This window comes from Podarcis liolepis (genome assembly GCF_965112155.1).
Source record: "Podarcis liolepis genome assembly, chromosome: 12".
NCBI classification, from domain to species: domain Eukaryota; kingdom Metazoa; phylum Chordata; class Lepidosauria; order Squamata; family Lacertidae; genus Podarcis; species Podarcis liolepis.
Window position 1 is genome coordinate 55,550,394 of NC_139563.1, and position 25,074 is coordinate 55,575,467.

The 25,074-nt window shown below is 41.4% G+C and overlaps 1 protein-coding gene across 2 annotated transcripts in view; it reads left to right on the top strand.

The window, feature by feature from the left end:
* The window catches only part of POU6F2 (POU class 6 homeobox 2), a 310,874-nt gene extending 286,502 nt beyond the window's left edge, over window positions 1–24,372 (top strand). For both annotated transcript variants that reach the window (XM_083468803.1, XM_083468804.1), the window contains exons 7-10: window positions 7,773–7,979; window positions 10,927–11,095; window positions 14,383–14,551; window positions 19,072–24,372. In XM_083468803.1, the coding sequence (XP_083324929.1) occupies window positions 7,773–7,979; window positions 10,927–11,095; window positions 14,383–14,551; window positions 19,072–19,576 (1,050 nt within the window). In that variant the 3' untranslated portion in view covers window positions 19,577–24,372. The remainder of the gene's footprint in view (window positions 1–7,772; window positions 7,980–10,926; window positions 11,096–14,382; window positions 14,552–19,071) is intronic.
* Window positions 24,373–25,074: the final 702 nt, after the last annotated feature.

Below are 25,074 nucleotides of genomic sequence, written 5' to 3' on the forward strand. Positions count from 1 at the left end.
ATTGGATCAGAAGTCTTTAGCATTTGAAAGACCTGACCAAGGACCAGAGCAAAATCCATGGCGGAGCGGCCTCCTGCCCACTTTTAAAAAAATAAATAAATTCTAATAGCATAGTCAAAATTGATAAAGGCAACAATCTTATACAGTATATACTGGCGGAGGAAAAGGGGACGGGGGGAGAGCACTGCCCCTGGCAGCGTTATCCTGGTGGGGTGCCATCGTGGCTGCACCCCTGCCCGCGCATGCCCCTGTGGGAGACGCGCCACACCCCTGGGACACGCACCAGCCACGCCCCTGCCTGGTCTCCGCCCCCAGTGCCGGAGCATGAAGCTCCACCACCGACAATATATACACTTACTTGGGAGTAAAGGTAAAGGGACCCCTGACCATTAGGTCCAGTCATGACCGACTCTGGGGTTACGGCGCTCATCTCGCTTTACTGGCCGAGGGAGCCGGCGTACAGCTTCCGGGTCATGTGGCCAGCATGACTAAGCTGCTTCTGGCAAACCAAACACCGTTTACCTTCCCGCCAGAGTGGTACCTATTTATCTACTTGCACTTTGATGTGCTTTCGAACTGCTAGGTTGGCAGGAGCAGGGACCGAGCAATGGGAGCTCACCCCATCGCGAGGATTCAAACCGCTGACCTTCTGATCAGCAAGTCCTAGGCTCTGTGGTTTAACCCACAGCGCCACCCGCGTCCCATTTTTTTTTACTTGGGAGTAGAGCCCATTAAACTCACTTGGACTTACTACTGAATAGACATATACGGTACACGATTGTGTTTTTAAAAAAATATTCTGTTGACTTATCAGCTTTAATCGCCTATCTAAATACAGATAATGGTCGCAGATCCATACCTTCAAGCATCAGCATTTTGTGCTCACATCACCGATTATCTTTTCTTCTGCAGCCCACCCAACTCCCCAGGCCTCACTCCCATTACTGGTGCTCTGATAGAGGAGAAAGCCTGTGGGAGATGCACTGCAGGAGTAACCATGACAGATTTGGGAGATGCAGCCATTCCTATGCGCATGTCTCTCCAACATGCACTGCATCCTAGGTTGTGCTGGCAGGGGGTCCATTTAGTTACTTCTTTAATTTTTCCTTTTAATCTGTTTCCAAATTTTAATCTCTTTCATTATTGAAGGAATGGGTTTGGGAACATGCTCTGGCGTTAGTCCCAGACTTGGGTCTCCCCGTCATTTGTGGTCAGAACATAAGCGATGTCTGTGTCTGTTCTACTGGTAAAGTCAAGGCCAGTCTTGCCGTCAAATTGATAAGGGAGAGAGCTGTGTTCTTGTTTTGCATTTGCTCAACGGCTAAAGTTTATGCATTTTAGCTAAGGAGAAATGGGGATTTTGGTGCAGTTTAAAAATTCCTGTACAGTCAGTTTTGGGTTTGGGAAACCCATTCCTTCATTATTTGTTTCCTTTTCTTATTTGTTTTCGCCAACAATTCAGAATTTCACAATTCCCTATCATTTTAGTTTGGCTTTTAATTTCAGACTTTGGTGCTTTTCATCTGAGTGTTGTAACATTTTGAGACTATCAAGCTCCCCCCAGGGCATCAGACTTCCAAAAATCCATACGGATTGGCTCCCATTTTATAAGAAATTTTAAAAGATGCACAGCTGAGATAACCTTTCAGATGATTCCATTGGGAGACCCAGCTGCATTTCTTCCACTTGTAACTTCTGGATTTACATCCCTTTCTGCCTGAAAAGCCCAGGCATTCTCCTTAGGATCAGATCTGCCACATTTCTGAAATATAGGACAAATGCATCCCGACAGAAACTAATGGAAAATTAATCAACCCCCAACAAAGAATCACTATTGTATTTTTCATTCTAAAATTCATTTTTTTAAAAAAAAAGCAACTCATATTTTATAACTAAAATGAATAAAACAAATAGAGCTAATTCGTTTCATTTGTAAAAATAATAATTATTATTTAAACAAATGCACCTCAGTACCCCATCCCTCCCACTCTTCCAGTAATGTGATTGGAGCAGGGCCTCATCTGAAGACATGGGTCTGCCAAATGATACTTTACATCATGCATATGGTAGCCATTTGCCTATGTGATTCCCAACAGGCAAGCACATGTCAAAGCTTGCTTTTCATACATGCAGCCCCTTGCAGACTGGAGCAAATACTATCAAAATACACGCTCACCCTGTGGCTCCTCTCTTTTTTCACCATTCCACAAAAAGCTCATATGCTCCCAGTTCCTTTCATCTGTATGTTTTGTGGAGCAGATTTGGGGAAGAGGACGAAATGCCTCTCCATTTTAAAAACAGATCTCTCCAAAAAGTAATTTCATATCCAGGCACAATATCCAAATAAACATTCATTTTAATGTTTGATGCATCAAATACTCTGACATTGCCAGCTCTCAAAATAAATGGTTTGTTTTAGAGGTTGGATGTGTCATATTAGCATCCACCCAGGAGATAAGAAAAGAGAAATAGATCAGAGAGTGATCAGGACATCAGGGAGACAGTTTAGAGAGAGATGAGAGAGGCCAGTTACCAGGGAAAATGTAAAGATAAAAAATATAGATAGATGAAAAAGGCAAGGAAAATGTATAAATAGGTCATTGCAGCCCAACTGGAAAAGGAGTTTAATTTTAACTTGTTAGTCGTAGTCTGTAGAGGCCTGGGCCTCTCTCCCAAGGATATATTTATTAAGCCATGACATGACTTATTCAGGAGGATGGATGGATGGACAGACAGATAGACTCAAAGTGATAGGGAAACTGTAAAAGTGAATTCACATATTGTGGCACCGAGGGTTTGTACTGGGAGAGCATAGCCTCTTGGCAGAGGGAATTAGTCTTATTGATTGGTTAGTTCCCATTATAGCACCATATTAAACTTTTCTTCCTCGCTGTCACTTCAATGTTTCCTCTTTTGCCCCGCTCGCCAATTCACAGGGCACGGTTTTCAGGTTCAGGAATCATTCCCATGATGTCTATATGAGCACTGAGGACATAATCTAGCCTGTCCAACGTTGCGCTGGGCGCAGGGTGTTTTCTGCAGCCAGGCTAGTGTTGTGCTTGGCAGACTTCCAATTTTCCTCCTGGGATATATTTCCCTTCAGAGAAGAGGGCAGGAAAGGATTTCTAACACACACAAAAACTTCAAAAGTTATTTTTCTATATAGACAAATGGAGACTTAGCAGGGTCATGGCACCCCAAATACCAAGGAATTAAAAATTGATCAACTAAAGGGGAAGCAAACATTGTCAGGTTCTTTGAAGTTAATAGAGTGGATCTCATTAAACACCAGAAGAAAATGTTATCCTTAAGGTTATTTCATTTTTATTTTATGGTGTTAAGTGTCAGTTGACACATTACAGTGTTGAAGTCTGAGAAAAATAGTTGGCCTTTCCGTGAAACTATACACCTTCATACAGAATCCTTAAGAGCAATGTAAGGGGTTCACATGGAATTACCTGGGAGCCCCAATTAGTTTTTCATTAATAAGCTTTATGCCTTTCGTAGTCTCAGCCACAATTCCCCCCCGGAACCTCTCTTTTTAGTCTTTGCAAATATATGTCAAATTTCTTTGGCTCTCAGGACCAAAAGGGTGTTAAGCACTTATTTAACTCTCTCCCACTGATATAAATGGAAATAGTGCTTGACTTCCACTGGATCGCACTCATTATGCTGCCTGCCATGCAAAAGTGCACTTTGTTCCTTTGCTTTTTTATAATTTGGGTAAATATGCAGTCAAGGTGACATAAAGGGAGATAGAAGATTACCATTTTCAATAGATTTGCTATCCCTGTTATCTCACACGCATCCAAACTGAGCCCTGAATCTTCACAGAAATGGTGCCTGGTTTTTTTTCCTCCTCCTGATGATCATCTGAAGGGAGCAGCAGAAAAAGAATGGAAGAGCATGAGTTATTTTTAAAGAATGCATCAAGCTCCCATTGCACCCTCTGTATATATATAAGAAAATGCCATGATGGTCACGGATAAAAGATTGTTCACCTATGAAAAGGGTGATACAGTTTTTCGTTGCCAAAGCTCATTAGCATCATTGTAATGAGTTATGGTCTTTGTTGTGAGAGATGAGAAATCCTGTAGTCTCGCCCTAAAGAACATTAAAGAAACATTACTGGCAGGAAATTGGAAAAGTAATATATGTTAGATGGAATATGACAACTTTTTCTGATAGACCAGACAGATAAATGTCACCTACAAGTTTCAAAATACATTTAATTTTGCCATCACAATAGACAATATCTTCATAAAATATATATGAATCAGCTTTTAATCATAATACTTGACTGTGATAAACAAATGCATATTTGATAACACTTTTTTTTAAGCTATCTGTACCCACGCAGGCATGACTCTTTGCTACTTTCAGTTCTTTAAACTTTTGTTGCTGATTTGAGGATCTTAGACTAGCAAACTTTAAGGAATCTGAAGTTGGTTAAACCCTCTCAGTAAAAACATGGATATCTATTTGTGTCCTTTTTTCCAGTATGGTCTTTAACACCACTTAGCTAACATTGATCTAAGTGACTACGTGCGTTCACAAAATCAGAGTATATACTGAACAATTTATATCACTTTTTCTATCACAAGGAGATAAGCTAGGTTCAATCAAGCTTTGATAACAACACATTATATACAGTTACTATTAGGTCTGCATATATGGGGAAACATAGTGAGCTGCTTTACACATAGTCCTAAAAAGGGTTGCCATATGTCCTCTTTTTCCAGGACATGTCCTCTTTTTCATGAGTAGAGTCGTCATAGCAATCCATAGTTAAAAGTAGAAGTCGGCAAATGTGTCTTCTTTTTTGCTCTTCAAAATGTGGCAACCCTACTAAGGTTCTTGTTGGTTATGCAGCCTTTGTGTCGTCTCCTCTTCGTGATACTTTTTAGTTCTCTTTGTCTTATTCCCATATTGCCTTCATGTTTCACATCTTTACACTTCCATATTGTGTTTTTTGAATAACTTAAGTGTAAAGGTAAGGACCTAGACTCAAGAATTCATGACGAAATGAGTTTAGGGAATAACAAGATATAAAATTGAGCCTCAACTCTGAGCTATGCCTGAATAATTGAAAGAACAAATAAGAGCCCAAAGGCAACTTTACTATTAATAAAACATTTCATTCCTTCATACATCCAAAACTTTCAGGCAAACTAGCAGAAGTTAATGAAATTATAAAGACAGAAAGCATGATTCAGCAATCTCCCTGTAGATGTTGGGGTCTGAAAGCCAAGAGCATTGCTCCCCATTCATATCAATGGAGGAAACTCCTCCATGAAAACCATGGGATGTAGGCATAGCACAGGTTCTTCCAGAGATTTGAAAAACGAAAGCCATACATATGCAGGAGTTTCATTTCTGCACTGTCCATTAGAAGGGTTGTAATCATGCTGCTACTGGGGTACAAGGTTTAAAGCTGAACTGCATACTTGCACAACATAAATCTGCTTATGAAACAAGAATTTCAGTTTCTTTTCTTCCTCCTCATGCCTCACCCCAAATCCGCTCCAGAGAATATCCTAACCTTCAGGAGTTGATTTGTGGGGCTGAGAGGAAAGAGAAGCCACACTGAGTGACCAGATGCCCGCATGTGCATCTTACCTACAGTGTACACCTTCATGAACCAGGTGGGCAATGACAAACTTCCTCTACCCACAAAGCTAGCAAGTCAGGGACAAAGCTGCTCTAGGCTGAGCTCCCTGATTTATTTTAATCTGTATAGTAGGCATAGGCAAACTCGGTCCTCCAGATGTTTTGGGACTACAACTCCCATCATCCCTAGCTAACAGGACCAGTGGTCAGGGGTGATGGGAACTGTAGTCTCAAAACATCTGGAAGGCCGAGTTTGCCTATGCCTGCTGTAAAGGGTTGCTGGGGAACTTCCGTACATGCTTGAATGTGTGACTAGCCCCTTAGAGTGCTACATACTGTAAATGAAACATTAGCATCTACAGTCATACCTCAGGTTAAATATGCTTCAAATTGCGCGTTTTCAGGTTACGCTCCGTGGCGACCCGGAAGTAACAGAATGCGTTACTTCCGGGTTTCGCCGCATGCGCAGGCGCTCAAAATGACGTCACGTGCATGCACAGAAACGGTGAATCGAGGCCCGCAGACATGCAGACGTGGGTTGCGCTCGCTTCAGGATGCGAACAGGGCTCCGGAATGGATCCCATTCGCATCCAGAGGTACCACTGTATTCCATTGATTTGATGGGGCATTTTGAGGAAGGAGAGGAAATTGTAAGAGTCTGTCATTTCTAAAATATTCCCGCTGCATGTATGTTTGGGGGGGTACAACCTTCCAGCGTCCCTGCACACGTTCAAATAGCATAATTCATTCATTGCAAAACCACAACACTTTAATACAACGGGCCGCCCTCCTGCTCCTGACCTTACAAACTGTTCACTTCAGCAATGTCATTCTCAAAATGCCTGACTGCAATCCCAGAAATGCATTTTAAACGTGGATGCAAACATTTCTATTACTGATAAAACTAGCACAGCAATTTTTTGCCTTGTGGGGGGACTGGAGCCTTGCTGGCTGAAGTTACCGGCCCAGAAGTGACACTTCAAGGCCATGTCCTTTGCGACATGTGAATCAAATGTTCTTATTCATTTATTTATTTCACAAGGCTTCTGCTGACAGCGTTAGAAAGAAAGATAATTCTTTTCATTTGGTAACATTTGTTGAAGTAAAGATAGAATGCCCACACTAGGCTGACCACAGTCTTTCCTTGTTATAGACAAATGATAATTTGAACTCTGCATCAACAGAGCTGTTTAAAGGCAGAGTATACAAAACGTCCCTGAGGTCTTGTTTATTTCTTCCCAAGACCCCATTCCCACCCACAACCTCCGGATAAAGCTCAGCATATGCGAGACAAGAATACGTCAGCATGTTGGATTGCTACTTGCTGCTCACTCATAACATATATTTTTAAAAAATGTTGTTGTGTAGGAGCTTCCATAAAAGTATTTTGGCATGACATGGTTCACGTCGGAGCCATAAATTTTGTCAGATGCTTACCTTGTGGACTAACTGCCATGGATAATATTAAAAGTAGGTTTGGGAGCAATTTTGTGTGCTTAAATACGATTTGTCTTGAATTTAGTCAGGTGGTGACCTAAATGGCTTCTTATAATTGTCTAATCTTAAAAATCCTATATATTACAAATATAAATATAATTTGATATGAGTATACAGTAGGTCACATATTAGCATGCTGCCTTCACACAAGGACTTTAACCAAATCACCTTACAGTCCACTTGCTAAAAATTGGCCAAAGATTCCCTATACCACTGGTTTTTCAAATGTTTTATCAGGGCATAGTTGCCTTTGACTGGACTTAACCATCCAGGGGTCCTTTACATTTTATCTTTATTCACTGGAACCACTGCCAAACATGTTCTAATTGTTTGCTTAAAACACATCCAGCACTTATCCCTTGATAAGTCCTAAACTGACTCGCAATTCAGCAGTGCAGGGGAATATCAGTAATGGTGGGCAAACTTGTATATGTAGCCCAAGGCTCCACAGAACCCAGCTTGAAAATGGCTGAAGATTTCTATCTGATACCATTTGGCAAACATGGCCACAACTTCAAATACTGATTGTACACCACCCAGTTTCTAAACCAGTCAAAATGTGTGTATTTTGGACCAGAGTTCGTTGCTTATATACATACTATGATTGTAAACCTTTCCTATTAAATGTTTCTAACCTATAGAATTTCACGTTTTCTTTCTTGTAGATCATTGGAACAATCCCACTGATGCCTAATCCAGTCTCATCTAACCAGTCAGCCGGAGGAGCTCAGGGCCTTCAAGTGCAGCCAATCACGCCACAATTACTGACCAATGCCCAGGGGCAAATCATTGCCACAGTCATTGGGAACCAGATCTTGCCAGTGATCAACACCCAGGGAATCACACTTTCGCCACTCAAACCAGGCCAACAGGTAAGTTATGAATGTAGCATTTAAATTAACCGAGAAATAGTTAAAATAGATTGATTTGCATTTTCCTCCCCACCGTCACTCTTTGGGTAGGGGTGTTAGGCAAGGAGGAGGGGCAAATAAAGGCAGCCTTCAGTTTCAGCCCAAAATGGTGTCCAAGCCCTCTGTTAACTCCACAACTGCCAGTTTGTTGTCTTACGCAACGGACTTTATATTCCATATAGAATCAGATGCACTTTTGGAATGTTCAGGCAGTTGTTATGGTATATTCTCTATCTTAAGAAAGAGGTTCAGGGCTGCAGAGATCAAGCCTTCAGCCACTCAACCAGCAAGGAAATTCTAAGGAGGAATATGCATTCCCTCTTTTTCCTTTTTGTTTCAGGTATCTCTGGCCCTGATTAGCTGTATCCCATCCAATCTGTTTGGGTGAATAGGCACACTCTAAAGCAGAGCTTTCCAAACTTTTCATGCTGGTGACACACTTCTTGGACATGCACCATTTCACAACAAAGTAATTCAGTTTTACCAGCAAATCAGAGGCTAAACTAACCCCTTTCCAGCTTTTGCATGACACACCTACACACTGCAGCTGACACACTAATGTGTGGCGATGCACAGTTTGGAAAGCTCTGCTCTAAAGCATAAGCTTTTGCTGGATTGGGCAAAGTTCCACCCAGTCCAGCATCCCAATTCTCTGTTGTTTGTGACCAGCACTTGGGTATTCAGGTGCAAAACAGCTTGGAAATCTTCATGGTTCAGATTATACTCTCCTTTGGGTAGTGCCAGCCCAGAGGTGCCAACCCTGATGCCTACCCTGGGTCCTCCTTTCCTACCTGGTGTGTGCCATTAGGCATCATACAAGATTACAGTGGTGCCCCGCAAGACGAAATTAATTCGTTCCGCAAGTTTTTTCTTCTTGCGAGTTTTTCGTCTTGCGAAGCACGGCTTCCCATAGGAATGCATTGAAAATCAATCAATGCGTTCCTATGGAGACCGTTCGGGGACAGAGGGGAAGCGCCGTGCGCCTTCCCCTCTGTCCCCGGACCTGTTTAAAGCAAGGGGCGGCGGGGAGAAGCCCGTTGCCTGCCCCGCAATCTCCGGGGACAGAGGGAAAGGCGCGCGCGCCTTCCCCTCTGTCCCCGGACCTGTTTTAAAGCAAGGGAAGGGGCAGCGGGGAGAATCGCTTCTCCCCGTTGCCGCCCCTTGGCCCCTTACCTCTTTTGAAGCAAAGGGCGGAGGGGAGAAGATCGCTTCTCCCCGTTGCCGCCCCTTGGTTCAAAAGGGGTCTGGGGACAGTGGGGAAGATGCGCTGCACTTCCCCGCTATCCCTGGAGCTTGCGGGGCAAGCTTCGTTTTGCAAAGCAAGCCCATAGGGAAATGCGTCTTGCGAAGCGGCTAAGAAAACGAAAAACTCCTTCATCTAGCGAGTTTTTCGTCTTCCGAGGCGTTCGTCTTGCAGGGTACCACTGTACTTTATCATCCACCTACTCTCAGCTAACAGAGCCACATCCCACATGTTTGTTTTTATTTATTTTGAAGTTTTCCTGCTCTTCTCCCATTCCTTCCTAACCTGAAATCAACATGGTATTGGGGAAACGGCAGTGTAGTCAAATGGTTCCTCATTCCTGATAGGCTATTTCTCCACCTCTGAGGATGCTGATTCACCGTGGGACGTGATAATGAAGCAGCTACCTTGATCTGAGTTGTGAAGGGTTTCAATAGAGTTTGGAAAACACAGCCAGAGCTACAAATTCTCTTCACATAAGCACACTCACCCACTCAGATTGACACACTACAGCATCCCCGTTTCACTAGTTAACACAGTTCTGTGTCTGAAGCATACAGAGCAAATGAAATATCCATAAACATAACCATTTTTTAGAGGACACTCAGTTACATGAATCTTGAAATGCTAAAATGATTTTGCTTTTTGACCCACAAAGACATCATCATAGTAAAAAGCTTGCAGAGTAATTTACACAGCCAAATTACATTTATTATTTAAAAACACCCACCAAGTAATCTGATTTGCCGTGCTTGAATGGATATATATCTGAATAGTTCAAAAATACATTTTCAAGTTGTTATTTTTTCAACAGCAACCAGTTAGCCACTTTGGGTTATATTAAATTAATAAAACACATATTAGATTGCCTGTGCATTTTATGTTCTATCTCATGTTATAATCCATCATCCTTTATTTGTAATACAGTCATATTTCCGGGAGAGGAGGGAATGCAAGAAGGAAGTTTGTGTCTGAATTCATTTATTGTTCCATTGATATTAGAAAGGCTAACAGTTTGCACAAATTTCTTCTTCTGTGTATATGTACTATTTAGGACACAATTCATTTGAAGTTACCCACTTTTAAGTAGCTCTTTTGATGCAGTAGGAGATATTTAAGTACAATGCTTAACTCTCCCATTCAGATCAACAGAGCTCACCTAGAAGAATTTAACTTTGGCTGATCATGCCCTTACTTTCTAGGAGAGGTCAAGACTGTGCAGTCACATATAGTCAAGAAGACTATTCTGAGATAACAAACAAAATAAATAAATAAATCTTGCATTACAGTTTATGTTTAGATTTCAAAGTTAATTTTAAAATGTTGTATTCAAAGTTAAGAATCTTAACTTGGGATATAGTTCTCAAAATTCAGACCCCAGAGTTTCTGCTACAAACAGGTTCACTTCCAGCAGTGACTGCACTAGGACAGATAGGGAGTTTGGTTGCAGATTGGATAGATGACACGGCCTGTTTCTTATTAGTCCTCATCTAGCCCACCACAATACCCAACTACTGGCACAAGAGTCGAAGGGGTGGGATATAAATAAATAAAGAATCTTTAATATTAAGAGCATTGTGCCAGGCAGAGAACGTAGTACAGTGACAGCACCTTATCAATTCTTGTCTCTCTGCTGACCGTTTGTTTCTTTAATTTTGCATTTAGCTCCACCAGCCATCCCAGACGCAGGTGGGGCAAGCAGCATCCCAGTCCAATCTCCTACATTTAGCTCACAGTCAAGCATCTATGTCTCAGAGCCCCGTGCGGCAGGCTTCCTCTTCCTCTTCTTCCTCCTCCTCATCTTCAGCTTTGAGTGTTGGCCAGTTAGTCAGCAGTAAGTATAGCCTTCTTGGTATCCTTATTTCACTTTCTCCATCCCAACCTTTCTTCCTTGCTTTTGTGAAATACCTGTAAGTATGGCCAACTGGAAAAATAAGCAAGTCATTGACTGCTGAATGGTGCAAATGCCGGTAATAAGAGTTTTAGGCCTAAATTAGAATTTTTTATGCAATGTGTATTACTTCTGAATGTGGCCCCACAGACTGACTCCAATGCCCAGTCCCCCTGAGTCAGTCCAGGAGGATACCATGATCAATGATATCAAAAGCTGCTGAGAGATTGAGCAGAAGTAACAGGATGGTACTCCTGTTTCTCCCTGATGATAATCTTTCAGGTTGACTAAGTCTGATTCAGTTCTGAAAACAGGTCTGAATTCAGATTAAAGTAGATCTAGATAATCCAGGGGTACCTGCAGGAATAGTCAAGACAAACCGTGATACCTGGCTGGTGTGCGCCATTTGGCACCGTAGCTAAGAATTTGTCCATATGTGAACTAGACAGTTAAAAAGTTTGTGGCACAGTAAACAGCGCAGCAGAAAACCATGCAGAGAAAGGAGGCCAAGGCAGATGTATGGGGAAAGAGAGCTCGTGTTGTAATTGCGAGGAAATAAGGGAAAATGGTCTCCCTGTAGAAACTCATCCCTGCCTGTAACAGTTAGAAACAGTTACCATGTGACACTTGTGAGTCTTCGTGCTTTTACCCATATTCCTGCTAGCAGATGGAAAGGGAATGAAACCTCACAACATGGTGGCCAGGGTAGGAATCAGCTGCACAGGGAGGCCATTCTCTGTGGCAGGCTTACTATAACATGTCCTGTACCCCATTTCTGAGTTTTAATTAGTTGCTCTGGACGCAATTGAGATGCAGTTCTGCTGCTGTAGCTAAATCAGGCCCGGCCCATAAACGGGAGATCTGTAGGGAAAGCACAAAAACCCCAGGGTCACCATGAAAAAAGCCCCCATCCGTGTTCTGTAGATTTTATTATACGTGCCACCCCAATCTGCAAGATTTCAGGGGATCCAGGTGCCTACCCAGGGCCTGTGTTTCATTTTGGAAATGAGGCACAATGAAAGCTATGGTGTCTTTATGATATATGGTTTTATTTGCATATATATACACTTGGACCTAGATGGAGAGAGTTTAGAGCATCCATACCCCAAGAGGCTCTGGTCTCCTCCATAAGCACAGCAAAACATTCACAGCTTGCCCTAGCCAGCCCACATGGTGCTCTGTCCCTTCTTCTGCTTCCCAAATCACTTGCAAAACTGGCCACTTTTTTTCCCTGTTGACCCTTCCTGAACTCCTAAACCCCTTTGGTCTCTGCCCACCAACACACATCTGGAGGAGGGTCCCCTGTCTTCCTTGCCTGGCAGTCCTCGCTCTCTCTTGATGGTTTCCTTGATGAGCCTTCACGGGTCTCTGTTTCTTAATGGCTTACACTCAGCTAGCCCTGACAGGCTGGTCTGGCTCGTTAGCATAAGCTGCATCCAACAGCATTTGGCACAGTTTAATCAAACCTTGATTAATTCCAACTTTTGCTAAACCCAGGAATCATGGGTGGGTGCCTTGCACCCACAAAACTCTGGCACCCCATCACATAACAACTAGCAATACAAATAGATGATATTTGAAATACAATTTAACCAGATGCCCTTAAAATAATAATAATAATAATAATAATAATAATAATAATAATAATAATAATAATAATTTATTTATTCCCTGCCCCTCTGGATGAGTTTCCCCAGTCACTCTGGGCGGCTTCCAATCGAGTGTTAAAAACAATACAGCATTAATTAAAAACAATACAGAATTAAGCTGGGCGGCCTCATATGGAAAAAGGAGTTCCCTCTGCCTATTTTCAGAATGTTCACTTCATCCTAGTCAAACTAGACTAAGAATTTGATACAAAAACTCTATGATGGGCTTGGAGAATTTGTAAGGAATTCTAGTCAGTAGAATTTTGACCATCAGCCTGATAAATAGCCATTTTCCTGCAGCAGTTCTGCAGTAAGACTGAGAATAGTTCTGAGCATAAGATGTTGGTCTGCACACTGAATTGTAGCCAAGTCTGGACCACTGGTGACTTGCATTTGGAGAAATGAATTGATTCTTGTGGTAAAAATATTTCACATTGGAACATCTCCGGAATGAGGTGATAAATGATAGAGACATTGTGCCAAGGGAATGGCTTCACTATACGCAGGAGTGAACAACGCTTTGAAATATTCCACTATCCCAGTCCCATGCTGTCTCCACCGGCTTCGGGAATGCTTTCATTTAGCAAGGGATCAGTTGCTGGGGGGGGGTTGGGGGGGTACCACCTCCAACTGTTGTGTCATTTCCCTTGATAAGTCCTAAATTGACCGCATTTCCAGCACCAAAGGAGCCTTCCTCTGCTAGATAGCTTTTATTTTGTGCCCTTTCAGGGACAAAAGCTGTGTCAGTACATTGCGACGGAGGCAGAAGACCAATTTATTCTCGCAGCATTATGAGCATTATCTTCTGAGGGTCCAATGAAAAAATAAAGCAGGTGTCAGTGTTACTATTTTAAGGTTGTGCTTGCATCACCCTAAGGGGCCACTGTTTGGGGTGATGCAGAACAAAAATCTTGCAAAGGGTCCCATGTACGAGCACTGTCTAGTTAAATGACCCAAACACCTTGAAGATAGTTTTTGTGATGCAGTTTTTTAAGACAAAATAGAACAAAATATCCATTGCCTTTTTACTAAGTTAACACATTTCCCAAAATCGGTTCTCTCTTTAGTTATTCCCCAGACCTACTAGGAACTAGTTTTACTGGATGAACTCTTTGAGAATGATTCAGGGGCTGACTGGACAAGGCCCCCAACTATCTCCCATACAAGCACTATGAAAATAAAAAAAATCCTTCCAGTAGCACCTTAATGACCAACTAAGTTAGTTCTTGGTATGAGCTTTCGTGTGCATGCACACTTCTTCAGATGCACACGAAAGCTCATACCAAGAACTAACTTAGTTGGTCTTTAAGGTGCTACTGGAAGGAATTTTTTTATTTTGACTATGGCAGACCAACACGGCTACCTATCTGTAACAAGCACTATGAAATATCTGGTCAGCAGGCATTGTGTTTAATGCTTTCCACCACAACTCCTTTCACCCTAAGTTGGCAACAGGGAGGCATCCAGTGCCTTTGCTTTATCTTTTTGTTTGCTTCCCAAAGCCATGCCAATAACGGAGGTTACGCTAATTCCATTTGATATGCAATGAAGAATTCAAACCCTTTTCTTGTATTTCGACAGATCCCCAGACAGCCTCCAGCGAGGTGGATGGGGTGAACCTTGAGGAAATCCGAGAATTTGCCAAAGCTTTTAAAATCCGACGCCTGTCACTTGGTCTCACCCAGACGCAAGTTGGTCAAGCTCTAAGTGCCACAGAAGGTCCAGCCTACAGCCAGTCTGCCATCTGCAGGTAACAAGATACACAGCAAATGCTCATTTCTCCAGGCCCCTCTCTCACGGCTTATTATTGCTTCTTCTGCCGCCTTTATTGCTTTAATCACATGTCCATGGAAAAGAGCTCCTTTGTACGGAAGACGTAGAGAGAGGAGTGGATGCTCTTGTGATGGAGTAGATATATTTCAGCACACGTCCTTAAAATAACTTTCATCTCCTCCCCCCCCCACCCTTTACTTTTGTAACAAGTAGGAAACAATAAATATGTTCCTGGCCTTGAGACATAATTCAGTAGTGGAACGGGAGACCCTGCTGCTGCTGCCGCTACTGCATAAGCACCAGCTGACCCTCTTCATACTGTGCCATTTTCTACAGATGGGGTTACTGAACAAATATTTCATGGATGCTTCCCTGCCAGGTTTAAGCCTGTAGTACCATAGCTCGCACTTCACATCTAAGATGTTAATGATGATTTTCCCGAATGATACAGAGGAGAGTGCAGGGAATCTATATAAAGCCATAATGGCTTTTTCAGACTTTCTGGGATTAATCATATATCACTCTCCAGTGTTTCAAAAAAGCAGGGATTCAAGTCGGGGAAAGAATAATGCCCGGAGAGTGACAAAATAATGAAACCAAAAGCAGTCTTGACAGAGTTAAAGGTCTTCAGAGCAAAGTCCCTATGTCTTCATGTGTGTGTGTTACACTAATCCCATGTTTATGCATGAGGTAACAAACACACTTAGGTAACAGCTTTTTTCTCTTGGGCAATGCCTCGTAGTCCTCCTCCATCAGTGAAAGCCAAGAAACCAACTCTAAGCTCATTTAAGTGGATTTTGTTCTTGGTGATCCATGAAATGCTCTGTCTTTTTATCTGCTCTTTATACTTTTAATGTATTCCCCATAGAACGGAAATGTACTTTTCCTGCAGTTTAAGACTAAGGTTATAAATAACATCAGTATGGGGTAGTGAGCTTGCAGCTCACATTTTGCTCAATGATTTTCCATAAAACCCATTGATTGTTGTTAAATACAAAAAGCTCCATAGGATCCTCTCACTTCTATGGTGTCCCCTACTGTTTTTTCTTATAAGATACCTCCCTGTAGAAAATAACCTTTATTCAGTCTATACAAGGATACCACTGCTGGGAAATTTGTTTCAAGACTTGTATATTGCTATTCCAAACATCACATACTGTAGCACCAACACGAACAAGGCACACAATTGTTATGAAAATGGCTGTCCTCCCCACTCCCTGTTATTTAACTTTAATTTTATTTCATCTCAGTGGTCAATTGGTAGAAGAAACCTAAACAAAAAGAGGGTTGTTGTTGCTTTTAAGGCAACTGCTATTTTATATTTTTGCATTGCACTGTGACATGGTAGTATAAATCCACCCAGATGGATTTGCATGTGCTGGTTTAATCATCCCAGTTTTTTGTTTCGTCTAATGCACAGCTGCTAACTACATGGGATGCTTCGCATATCCCTTTGAAGTCCATGGCAAATCCCTTGGAAGATTTCAGTGGTGCTGGATTTCAACACAGATCTGATGGTTGGAATTATAATATATGAAATTCCTTGAACGAAAAATATGACTGGATTTAATTCCATGTTTAAGAGACCTGCAGTCACATATTGTTGCAGATATGTAGAGGAAATGACCAAAATGTATTTTTTTTTAACCTACAGATAGCTTACATGGCTAAATAAAACATTGCAGTGCTTTATCATGCCACAAAATTGGCAAAAGCTTAGTAACATGGTAGCTACTGCCTGATAAATTTTGTACTATATATGCAAAAAAAAAGTAAATGGACAAAATTATGCCAGGATCGATCCCATAATTAAGCAATCACCAACAGCTGTCTATGCCAGCCCTTCAAGGGGCTAGCAATTTTTCAGCAGGAACAGATAGAGAATTTTTCTCCCCACTGCCACCTACAGTACACGAGATACTGCCACTTAGGCAACAGGAAGAAAGATGACAAACTTGATGGAAAATGGGTCAAGCAAAGGACAGCATTATGATGGGTTGTGCAAAGAGTCCAGTAGGCTTCAGGTCAGGGGTTAGGCACAGATAGATATTATGAGCATGGGAGCATGGCAGAGAGCAATTGTTTGACAATCTTGGTGAACATGGAGGTAGAAGATCATCAATTCATGGCCTATGTAGGATGGATGATGATGGAATTCTCAGTCTCGTGAGCATCATAATCTGACTGGGAAATGGGAACGATATTCCAATAATTTGTCCCGGTAGTTGAAATATTTAAGGCCACTGGTGGCTTTGGCACTGCGATTCAGTTTAACTGATATATATTATATATTCCACTCCTTTTGTACCGAACACAACATTATCCACAAACTTTTTCCCATCAACAATGGCTGATGAATTACTCAACTTTGTCCAAGTTCAAATTTGCTATGTATACAGGGGGACAATGCGAATCACTAGAGTTTTCTATTAAATGCTAATGTAACAGTGCTAAATAGCTGAATAGGCAGGACAATTCTCAGACCTACCTCAAGAAAATGGGAGAGAAATCTGTAGACATAGGTTTCTCGAACAAACCCAGAGTTCCTTGGGTCTTGAGCTGTGATTCACAATTTACTTACCCCACAGCTGCTCCCAGGACCTCAGGGTGTGTACATAGAGCCATCTCATTTTGTTTTAGCAACAGCCTTGTAAGTTTGGTTTAGGAGGTGGTGGCTCGCCCAATGCTAGCCTGCTGACTGCAGGAATTTCAATCCAGTCAAACGCAACATGTTAGCCAATCTAGGAACCACTTCCTTTAGTAATTTTTTTTTTAAAAAAAATGTGTTAAGATCCTTTTGACTGCAGTGGGATTTCAAAGGGCTTGATCATCCAGCTCTTGTAATTAACATTTAAGAGAAATGGTTTCCATGTACTGTTCAACATGAACATGTATATGCCCATCGCAAGCATGTACATCAGGGATGGGGAACCTGTGAGCTGTAGCTAGGTGATCTTGTGCCCCTGGCAGAACCCTCCAGATTGCGCCCCCTAGCCACAGACAAATTAGCTCTTCCTTCCACCTCTCCTCTAACCCCCAGCCCTCCACCCATTCACTTCGCCCTCTATTTAAAACCATTTCTTATGAGGCAATAATCCATATTTATATTTATGGACATATTTATAGCCGATTTTGCGCCCTCTAATCATCTGCGCCCCTGGCAGGGGCCCACCTCACCACCCCCTAGCTACGGCCTTGGTCTCCTCCAGATGCTAAAGGGTTCCAAGTCCCATCAGCCCCAGCCAGAATGGCCAACAGTCAGGGGTGATGGGACATGTAGTCCAGCAGTATTTGGAGGGCCAGAAGTCAACCACACCAAGTCCATTGTAAATGGAGCACATTCTTTCAAGGGCAATGGCACTTCTGCAAAAGTATTACATTCTGAGACCTATATTGGGAATATTAATTGGACACTGCAAAATGAATGAATGTAATTTATAAAACTACAAAAAGAGTCATTTGTTAAGTCAACCGGTGATGCAGGACTTGAACTGGACGTGCTTTACAAAGACTAAAGTCCTCAGTATAGTTTTCTTTTTCCTGATGGCGTGGAAGATTTGTAAAATCTGGTCTAGCAAAGGACTTTTGATGGCAAAATGATACATAGAGGACCTCATTTACAGGAAATGATATCATTCGGCACAGTGTGCAGACATCCCACAATAAACCCAGCTTGATACCACAGTATATTAGTCCACTATTATGCTGGGTTTCATCTGGAAGGCATGAGTTTCTTTTAGTGGAACTACTTGTGGAGGTATTGAAGGTAATTACAATGTGTCCAGCTGTTTGAACTGAAGACAGCAACAGCTTTGGGGATTCTTTTCCTACCCAGAGAAGGGACACGGTGTTAACTTGCATACAGTGAAAATTGCTTAAAAATGAAAAGGAAAAGGAAACCTGAAATTCAGAGGCTAACGGGCACTTTGTGAAATTAAAACAGCAGCATTTGAGCACTATGGAAGGGAACGAGATCCCAGTAGAAGTAAAAACGAAATAAAATGCCACTGATGTCATTTCCTGTTTTTAGCTTTTGTGTTAAGCTTGAATCTTGTATATAGGATTTTGAAGGGGGGGAGCAAGCTTTGAAATCTGAAATATGTGCCTTCGACAGTAGTAACAGAAGTGAGAACTCAGAGCATGCACAGAGTTCTATCCACTTAAATGAAAAAACTCGATCTGTGTGCACCTTCTTTAATCATTAAGGCTTAATGCATGTGATGAGTATCTTCCAATGTGTACCAAAGATCCACGTGAGCCACTGAATGTACATGGGTCTCTGGAACACAGCAACTGGGTATATGAAGTAGCATTCTGACAGCCGTTTGTCACTGTGATTGTTTTTGTTTGTTTAAATAGATATCTATATATTTGTAGAACTGATGGTTTTCGTAATCCATTGTAAATATCCTCTGCCAGTCAATTAGGCAGGTAGGCAGGAAGTCCCAGCTGGCAGAGCATCAGTGTAAGACTCTTCTTTCTCAATTTTCCCCTCAGACACACCATCCTGAGAAGCCACTTTTTCCTACCACAGGAAGCCCAAGAGAACACTATAGCTAGCAGTCTGACAGCCAAACTGAACCCTGGCCTTTTGTATCCTGCCAGGTTTGAAAAGCTGGACATCACCCCTAAAAGTGCCCAGAAGATAAAGCCGGTGCTTGAACGATGGATGGCTGAGGCTGAGGCCCGCCATCGGGCAGGTATGCAGAATCTTACTGAATTTATTGGAAGTGAACCATCCAAAAAGCGCAAGAGGCGGACCTCATTCACGCCGCAGGCTCTTGAGATCTTGAATGCCCATTTTGAGAAGAACACGCATCCCTCTGGGCAGGAAATGACGGAAATTGCAGAGAAACTGAACTATGACCGGGAAGTAGTTAGAGTCTGGTTCTGCAACAAGAGGCAAGCACTGAAGAACACAATTAAACGCCTAAAACAGCACGAGCCTGCGACGGCAGCCCCAATGGAGCCCTTAACAGACTCTCTGGAAGAAAACTCTTAAATTGATAGATTTAAAGGAAGAACACACACGAACAAATAAAACTTTAAACATTTGAACTCTGTAAAGATGCTCTTTCACCATCCTTGTAAGTAAAAGACTCAGAAAACTACAAGATGGACAGAACAATTTATAAATGTCTGTGGGTTTTCCTAGATAAAAACAAACAGAAAAAAATACAAAAAAAATTACACAGCACTTAGTGTGTGTGTGTATGTGGTAGAACTAGTTCCAAAATAAGCCAGTGTTTTTTTTAAATGGACTTTAAAGTAAACCAAATAACTGCTTACTTTTTCCTGTATATTATGAAAATGTGAACATGTTTTATGGAAAAAGAACCCAACTACAACAGCAAACCTTTAACTGTTTTTAAAGGAGAGAGAGTACAAGCCTGCCACCTGGAGGAGTGATTGTAGCCTTTCAGGTATCAAGTGCTTCTTCACTATGAAAACTATTAACCAAAGTCAGAAACATGGCATTGAAAACTAGATTGTTAGTCTACTCTTTTATGAGCGCTACATTGTGTTATGAATTTTTACATTTGTACTTTGCAAAAAGAGGAACATAATAGTAATACAACAGGACTCTCTTTTTCCCCTGCATCCTCTCTCACATGTTCAGCACATGAGTATGCTACACTTGGTTTGAGCTAGAATTCTCAACCCTCTTGTTTGGCATACACAGTTTTGTGATCTCCAAATGTTTGTGTGCCAAAATGACTGTTTCTCTAAACAGTGGGGTTTGCTTACTTTATTTTTTTAACCGGAGACCTTATTTATTTGCAGTTTTGATTCAAATTTGGTTGACACTTTGTTTTGGCTGCCTTCTCCATCCCAACACCATTTAAATTTCTTGTGTGAAGACGTGGACTTTTTAAATTATGCAGTGTAATGATGACATTATAAGGACATATTGAGCAACTTGAACTTTTGCTTACAGTATACAACTTGCCACTTACGCTGTCCTTTGGCCACGAACTAGGAGAGGTTACCAAAGCTACTTTTGTAATATAAATATAAAATGCACACGTGGTCCAATATACTGCATCATTGTTTATGGTCCTATCTATATGAAGCAATTTCTCTCCAAAGTCTGATAGCCAAAGAACTTTCTTGGGATTCTATTGAAAAGCAAGCTGATGGCAAATGTAAGAACAGAACAAGGATTTCCCCCCTCAAACTGCTGCATCTCTAACTTTCGTTTTACTGTTTCCACTTTCACTGTTTGTTTGTTTGTTTGTTTGTTTGTTCCTGCATTGCAGGGCATTGGACTAGATGACCCTCAAAGTCTCTTCCAACTCTACAATTTAATTATTCTGTTATTCTGTTCTCCTCCATCTGGCACGTGCTACTTTCAGAACTGTGCACAGACACAGAAGGGATTATGTGAATGCCAGATTTGACTGAATTACTTAATATGACTTGTTACCTAATTTTTGAACTGGGACCCGGAAGCAGAAATCACTGGCACGTATCTTGGCTGTCATCCAAAACTTCATGGCCATTAGGTCAAAAAGCCAGAGCAACAAAGTTCATATCTTTATCCCAACATCCCCATAATATTTGGATTCAGGGTCCTAGACAGTTACATCCTGCTCCAGGCTTCTCCAAATGCAATAGAATCTGTCATTTCATTGTACAATACTTCTCCACCTCTCCATGGTGTAAATCTGAACTTACTCATCTTTTTTGACACAACTCATCATGTGCGACTGAGAGTCAAATCATCCACAGAATCTGTAGCCTTAAAGGTCCCAGCTCCATTACAGGTTCTTCCCTCTCGCACTGGAAAGTAAGAGGAGATGGTTAAATGGCTGGTCTAAAGCAGACGGGATGCAACATAGGGAGTTTCACCTGTTTCGACGGGCTTTGGATCCAGTCCTCAGTTTTCAGATTGTCACCAGGGGCATAATCCATGCTTCATTTCAATTGAGCTTGCACAGCAGAATTATCTGGTGGTTTGTGTTTCCAAGCACCGCATGCCAGGAAAATGGTCAGTGGCCAAGCAAATGCTGACTGCATTCAGAAGAAGGCCGCTGTGAGCACATCACAAAATATTTCCTTGCCTTGGAAAAAGTGATCATATGATCTGAATGAACATTTGCCCTCCAAATTAGAAATAGTTGACTAAAGCCCTTATGAAATCTATGTAAGCATACTCTTCATACAGAAGAAATTAACAGTGTGCAGACAGAAAAAATAATATATACTGAGGTTAGATGTAATTAATAAAGCAAAGAGGACTCTAATTCCAAGCTCTGAACAAGTCAGAGGCAAGAAATGGTGATTCAGGATGGGCATGTATAAAATATTCACAAAGCCTGTGTGTTTTAGGTTTTTATTTTGTTTGTTTGTTTTTGGCAGAGAGTAGATTTCTGCTCATGTTAGCAATGTGATCATAGGACTGACTATTCCTCCTGCCTATGTACACCTATAGTTCAACTGCGAGCCTTATAGGCTGAGGTCTGAACTTGCTCTACAGCAAAGGGTGTGCCTCTTCGTAATCGAAATCATGAATTTAAATCCTACTGCAGTAGGTAAGAATGATTAAATTTCTGGATTGGCCATGGGTTGGAAAAAGTCCCATGTCAAGTCTGGATTTTAGTACAGGTGTTCACATCCATCATCTGGCCCTGATAATCAATAACTGCCAAAATTCAGTTTTAACAACAGCAGCTTAATTTAAAACAACAACAACAAAGCTTGCCATCTGCACCCTAGTTATGATGAACGTGAAATTAAAACTGTCAGGAGTATCAGGAGACCAGCCACAAATTATCTAGAAAACCGTCAAAAGCTTGTAGAACTTTGAAAGCCCATCTCCTAGCGCTCTGCCTATCTCCCCCAGTCATTCCTTTTTCCATTCTCAAATATCATCAAAACCAGAGCCTTGCTCCTGGAAGCAAAAATATACTAGCCATTTGCTGCTTAAAAAATTAGATGTCAGATTCTCCATGGAACAGTTAAAAAGTCTGCAATGGAACGGGGGGGGGGGGTGAAATTTCCAGGAAGCAACATTAACCAAAGACTGTATAAAACACTTAAAACCATCACAGCAACAGTTAGAAACTATTTCCTTTCTAAACTTCACACTGAAATTGTGTAAGTTAGGGCGGTGATAATATAAAATGAAATAAATTGCCATCATGAAACAAGTTTTTTGATTTTCATCTTTGTAGTTGTGGAACCATTAACATGTCATAATGTTCTCTTTTTAATAGTTTTTTCTGGTTGTTATCACTTATTTTTACAAGGGAAAGTGTTAGGTTCGTTTTTAACAATCAGTTTTTTCGCTCGGAGGCATAACGGAGTGCCTGAACAAATTCTTATATGTATATGTAATTCATATAGGCTGCAGGTATAGGGAGTTTTTTTCCCTCTCCCCAAACCATAGTTATTATTTCTATTTGTAAATCTGTTCTGGGCTCCAAAGAGCCCTGTACACACACCTAGAACATTCCCATACGTGTACTAGGGTTCTGTCAACTTCCCCTTTAACCACAGCCCCTTATGCTGCTTTGGAAACATCCCCCAAACCCTCAAGAGTTGTTTCCAGGGAGCTTGAGGAGCTGCAGGAAGAAAGCTTTTCCATGGGCAGCTCTTGGGATCCTGCTCAAATTATATACACAGCAATTATATACGAAGCCACCTTTGGGCGGTGACAAAAATATAGCACACTAGCAAATAGTGGAGGAAAAAACAACCCTGTTTCTTACTGGAGATAATGACTTCATTAAGATGTAATGCTAAACCATGGTTTTCTATTACAGTAATGATTCTAATCTCTCTCAAAGCTGGCAAACCTCTCTCTCTCTCTCACACACACACACACACTTCCTCAAGTGTGTCCGGAAGGAGACAGGAAGCTTCCACTTTTGTTTTGGAATTACTGCAGTCTAGTTTGTCATCCAAATCCTAAACTGTGGTTCTTCTGAACTGTGCTAAGTGAAAACAAGCCAAATTCATAAATTGTGGTTTGAAGTAGGCTTGTTTCCATTCGGATTAACTGCAGCATGCCTGGGATCAAATGGCAAGGCAATCTGCAATCCATCGACAATGAAAACAGACGCTGCCAGCTCCTGCTCATGGCTGCTGGGCTGCTTCTTGTAATGCGATGTATTAGTAGTAGTGCATATAAGCCAGGCCAGAGGCATGTCAGGTTTACCTTGCCTGAGGAGAGAAGTAAGTTTTTTGTAGGGAATTAGCAGGAGTTACTGAGCTGGTTTTTGTTCTTTATTTCTGGATGCATCTTTTCCCACTAAAGCCTAAAGTTTGCTGCCCTAAAACACAGCCACTCGCTGGAACAGCTCCCTGCTACAAACCACTACATTATCTCAGAGTCACAAAGACGTTAATTTGGCGTGTGAAACAGATCTGATGCCGGAAATGTTGAGGCTTGGAGTGTACAGATCAGAAAAAGAGACCAAGTCCATTCCGAAGTTTTGAGTTTATGTTCTAATCATGCAAATGAAGAAGTAAACAGACCAAGAAAGCAAAAAGGAGCTAAGAAGGAACAAGTAGAGGCGTGTCAAAGTACTCAAGCTATAACCAAAAAGAATTATGTATAATGCCTTTGCTCGTCTTCTCAATGCTGGACCAAAGCTCAATGTTTGTAGGTATATGCACATTGTATAGATATGGCTAAATGTTGCTGACAATCTTGCAATACTAAACTGTTACTATTTTAAGAAAAGAAAAGAAAAAGAATACAGAAAGAAACTGTTCATCAGTGTTTTACCTCAGCACTCTACTTGTACCCAGCTCATGAGCAACACTGAATTAAGGAAATAAAAAAATAAAGGAAATTAATTTCCATGTAAATGTTTGACTGTAAAAAAAAAATCTGTTTCAGTAATATTTTGTACTGAGCTTTTTGTCATGTAGTTTGCTTGTTTCCGACTTGAGATTATGTGGGGCACATTTGTTTATTTATTGTTGAGAAAGTGGTTCTTTTTTTAAGATTTTAATTTTATATATATAAATATATATTTTGGTCCTATGTGCTGTCGGGTGCAGTTCATAAGTTCTGTTCTTGCACGTCCTCCATTCATTCCACTGGGGCAGAAGCATGGCTCCAGCGCGTGCTCCATGGAAGCGAATGGGGGCTGTGCAGCAGCGGAGCTTAACGTCTTGCACTCATAATCTACAGGATGGTCACCAGGGTCACTTACGAGGCACTACAAAGGAGACCTGCTTTTCCATGCATGGCACTCGCAGCAGGAAAGGTGGCAGAGAATGACATGGACTGTGTTGTGTTCTTCATTTCTTTTTCTTTTTTAAAAAGAAAAAATAATAATCAAAGGAATCGATGTGGAGGACTTGTGACCAAGAAGCCAAACTGGTTATTTCAAGTTCCTTACTGTTCTGACTTTGAAACCAAAGCTGAATTATCTGCACAGGTTGCTTAACATTTAAAAAAAAAAATTAAAAACTGACAAAAACTGTACTTAAACTAGAGCAATATCTGTATGGTCAGTAAAGCTGCACTTTGTGTCTTTCTTA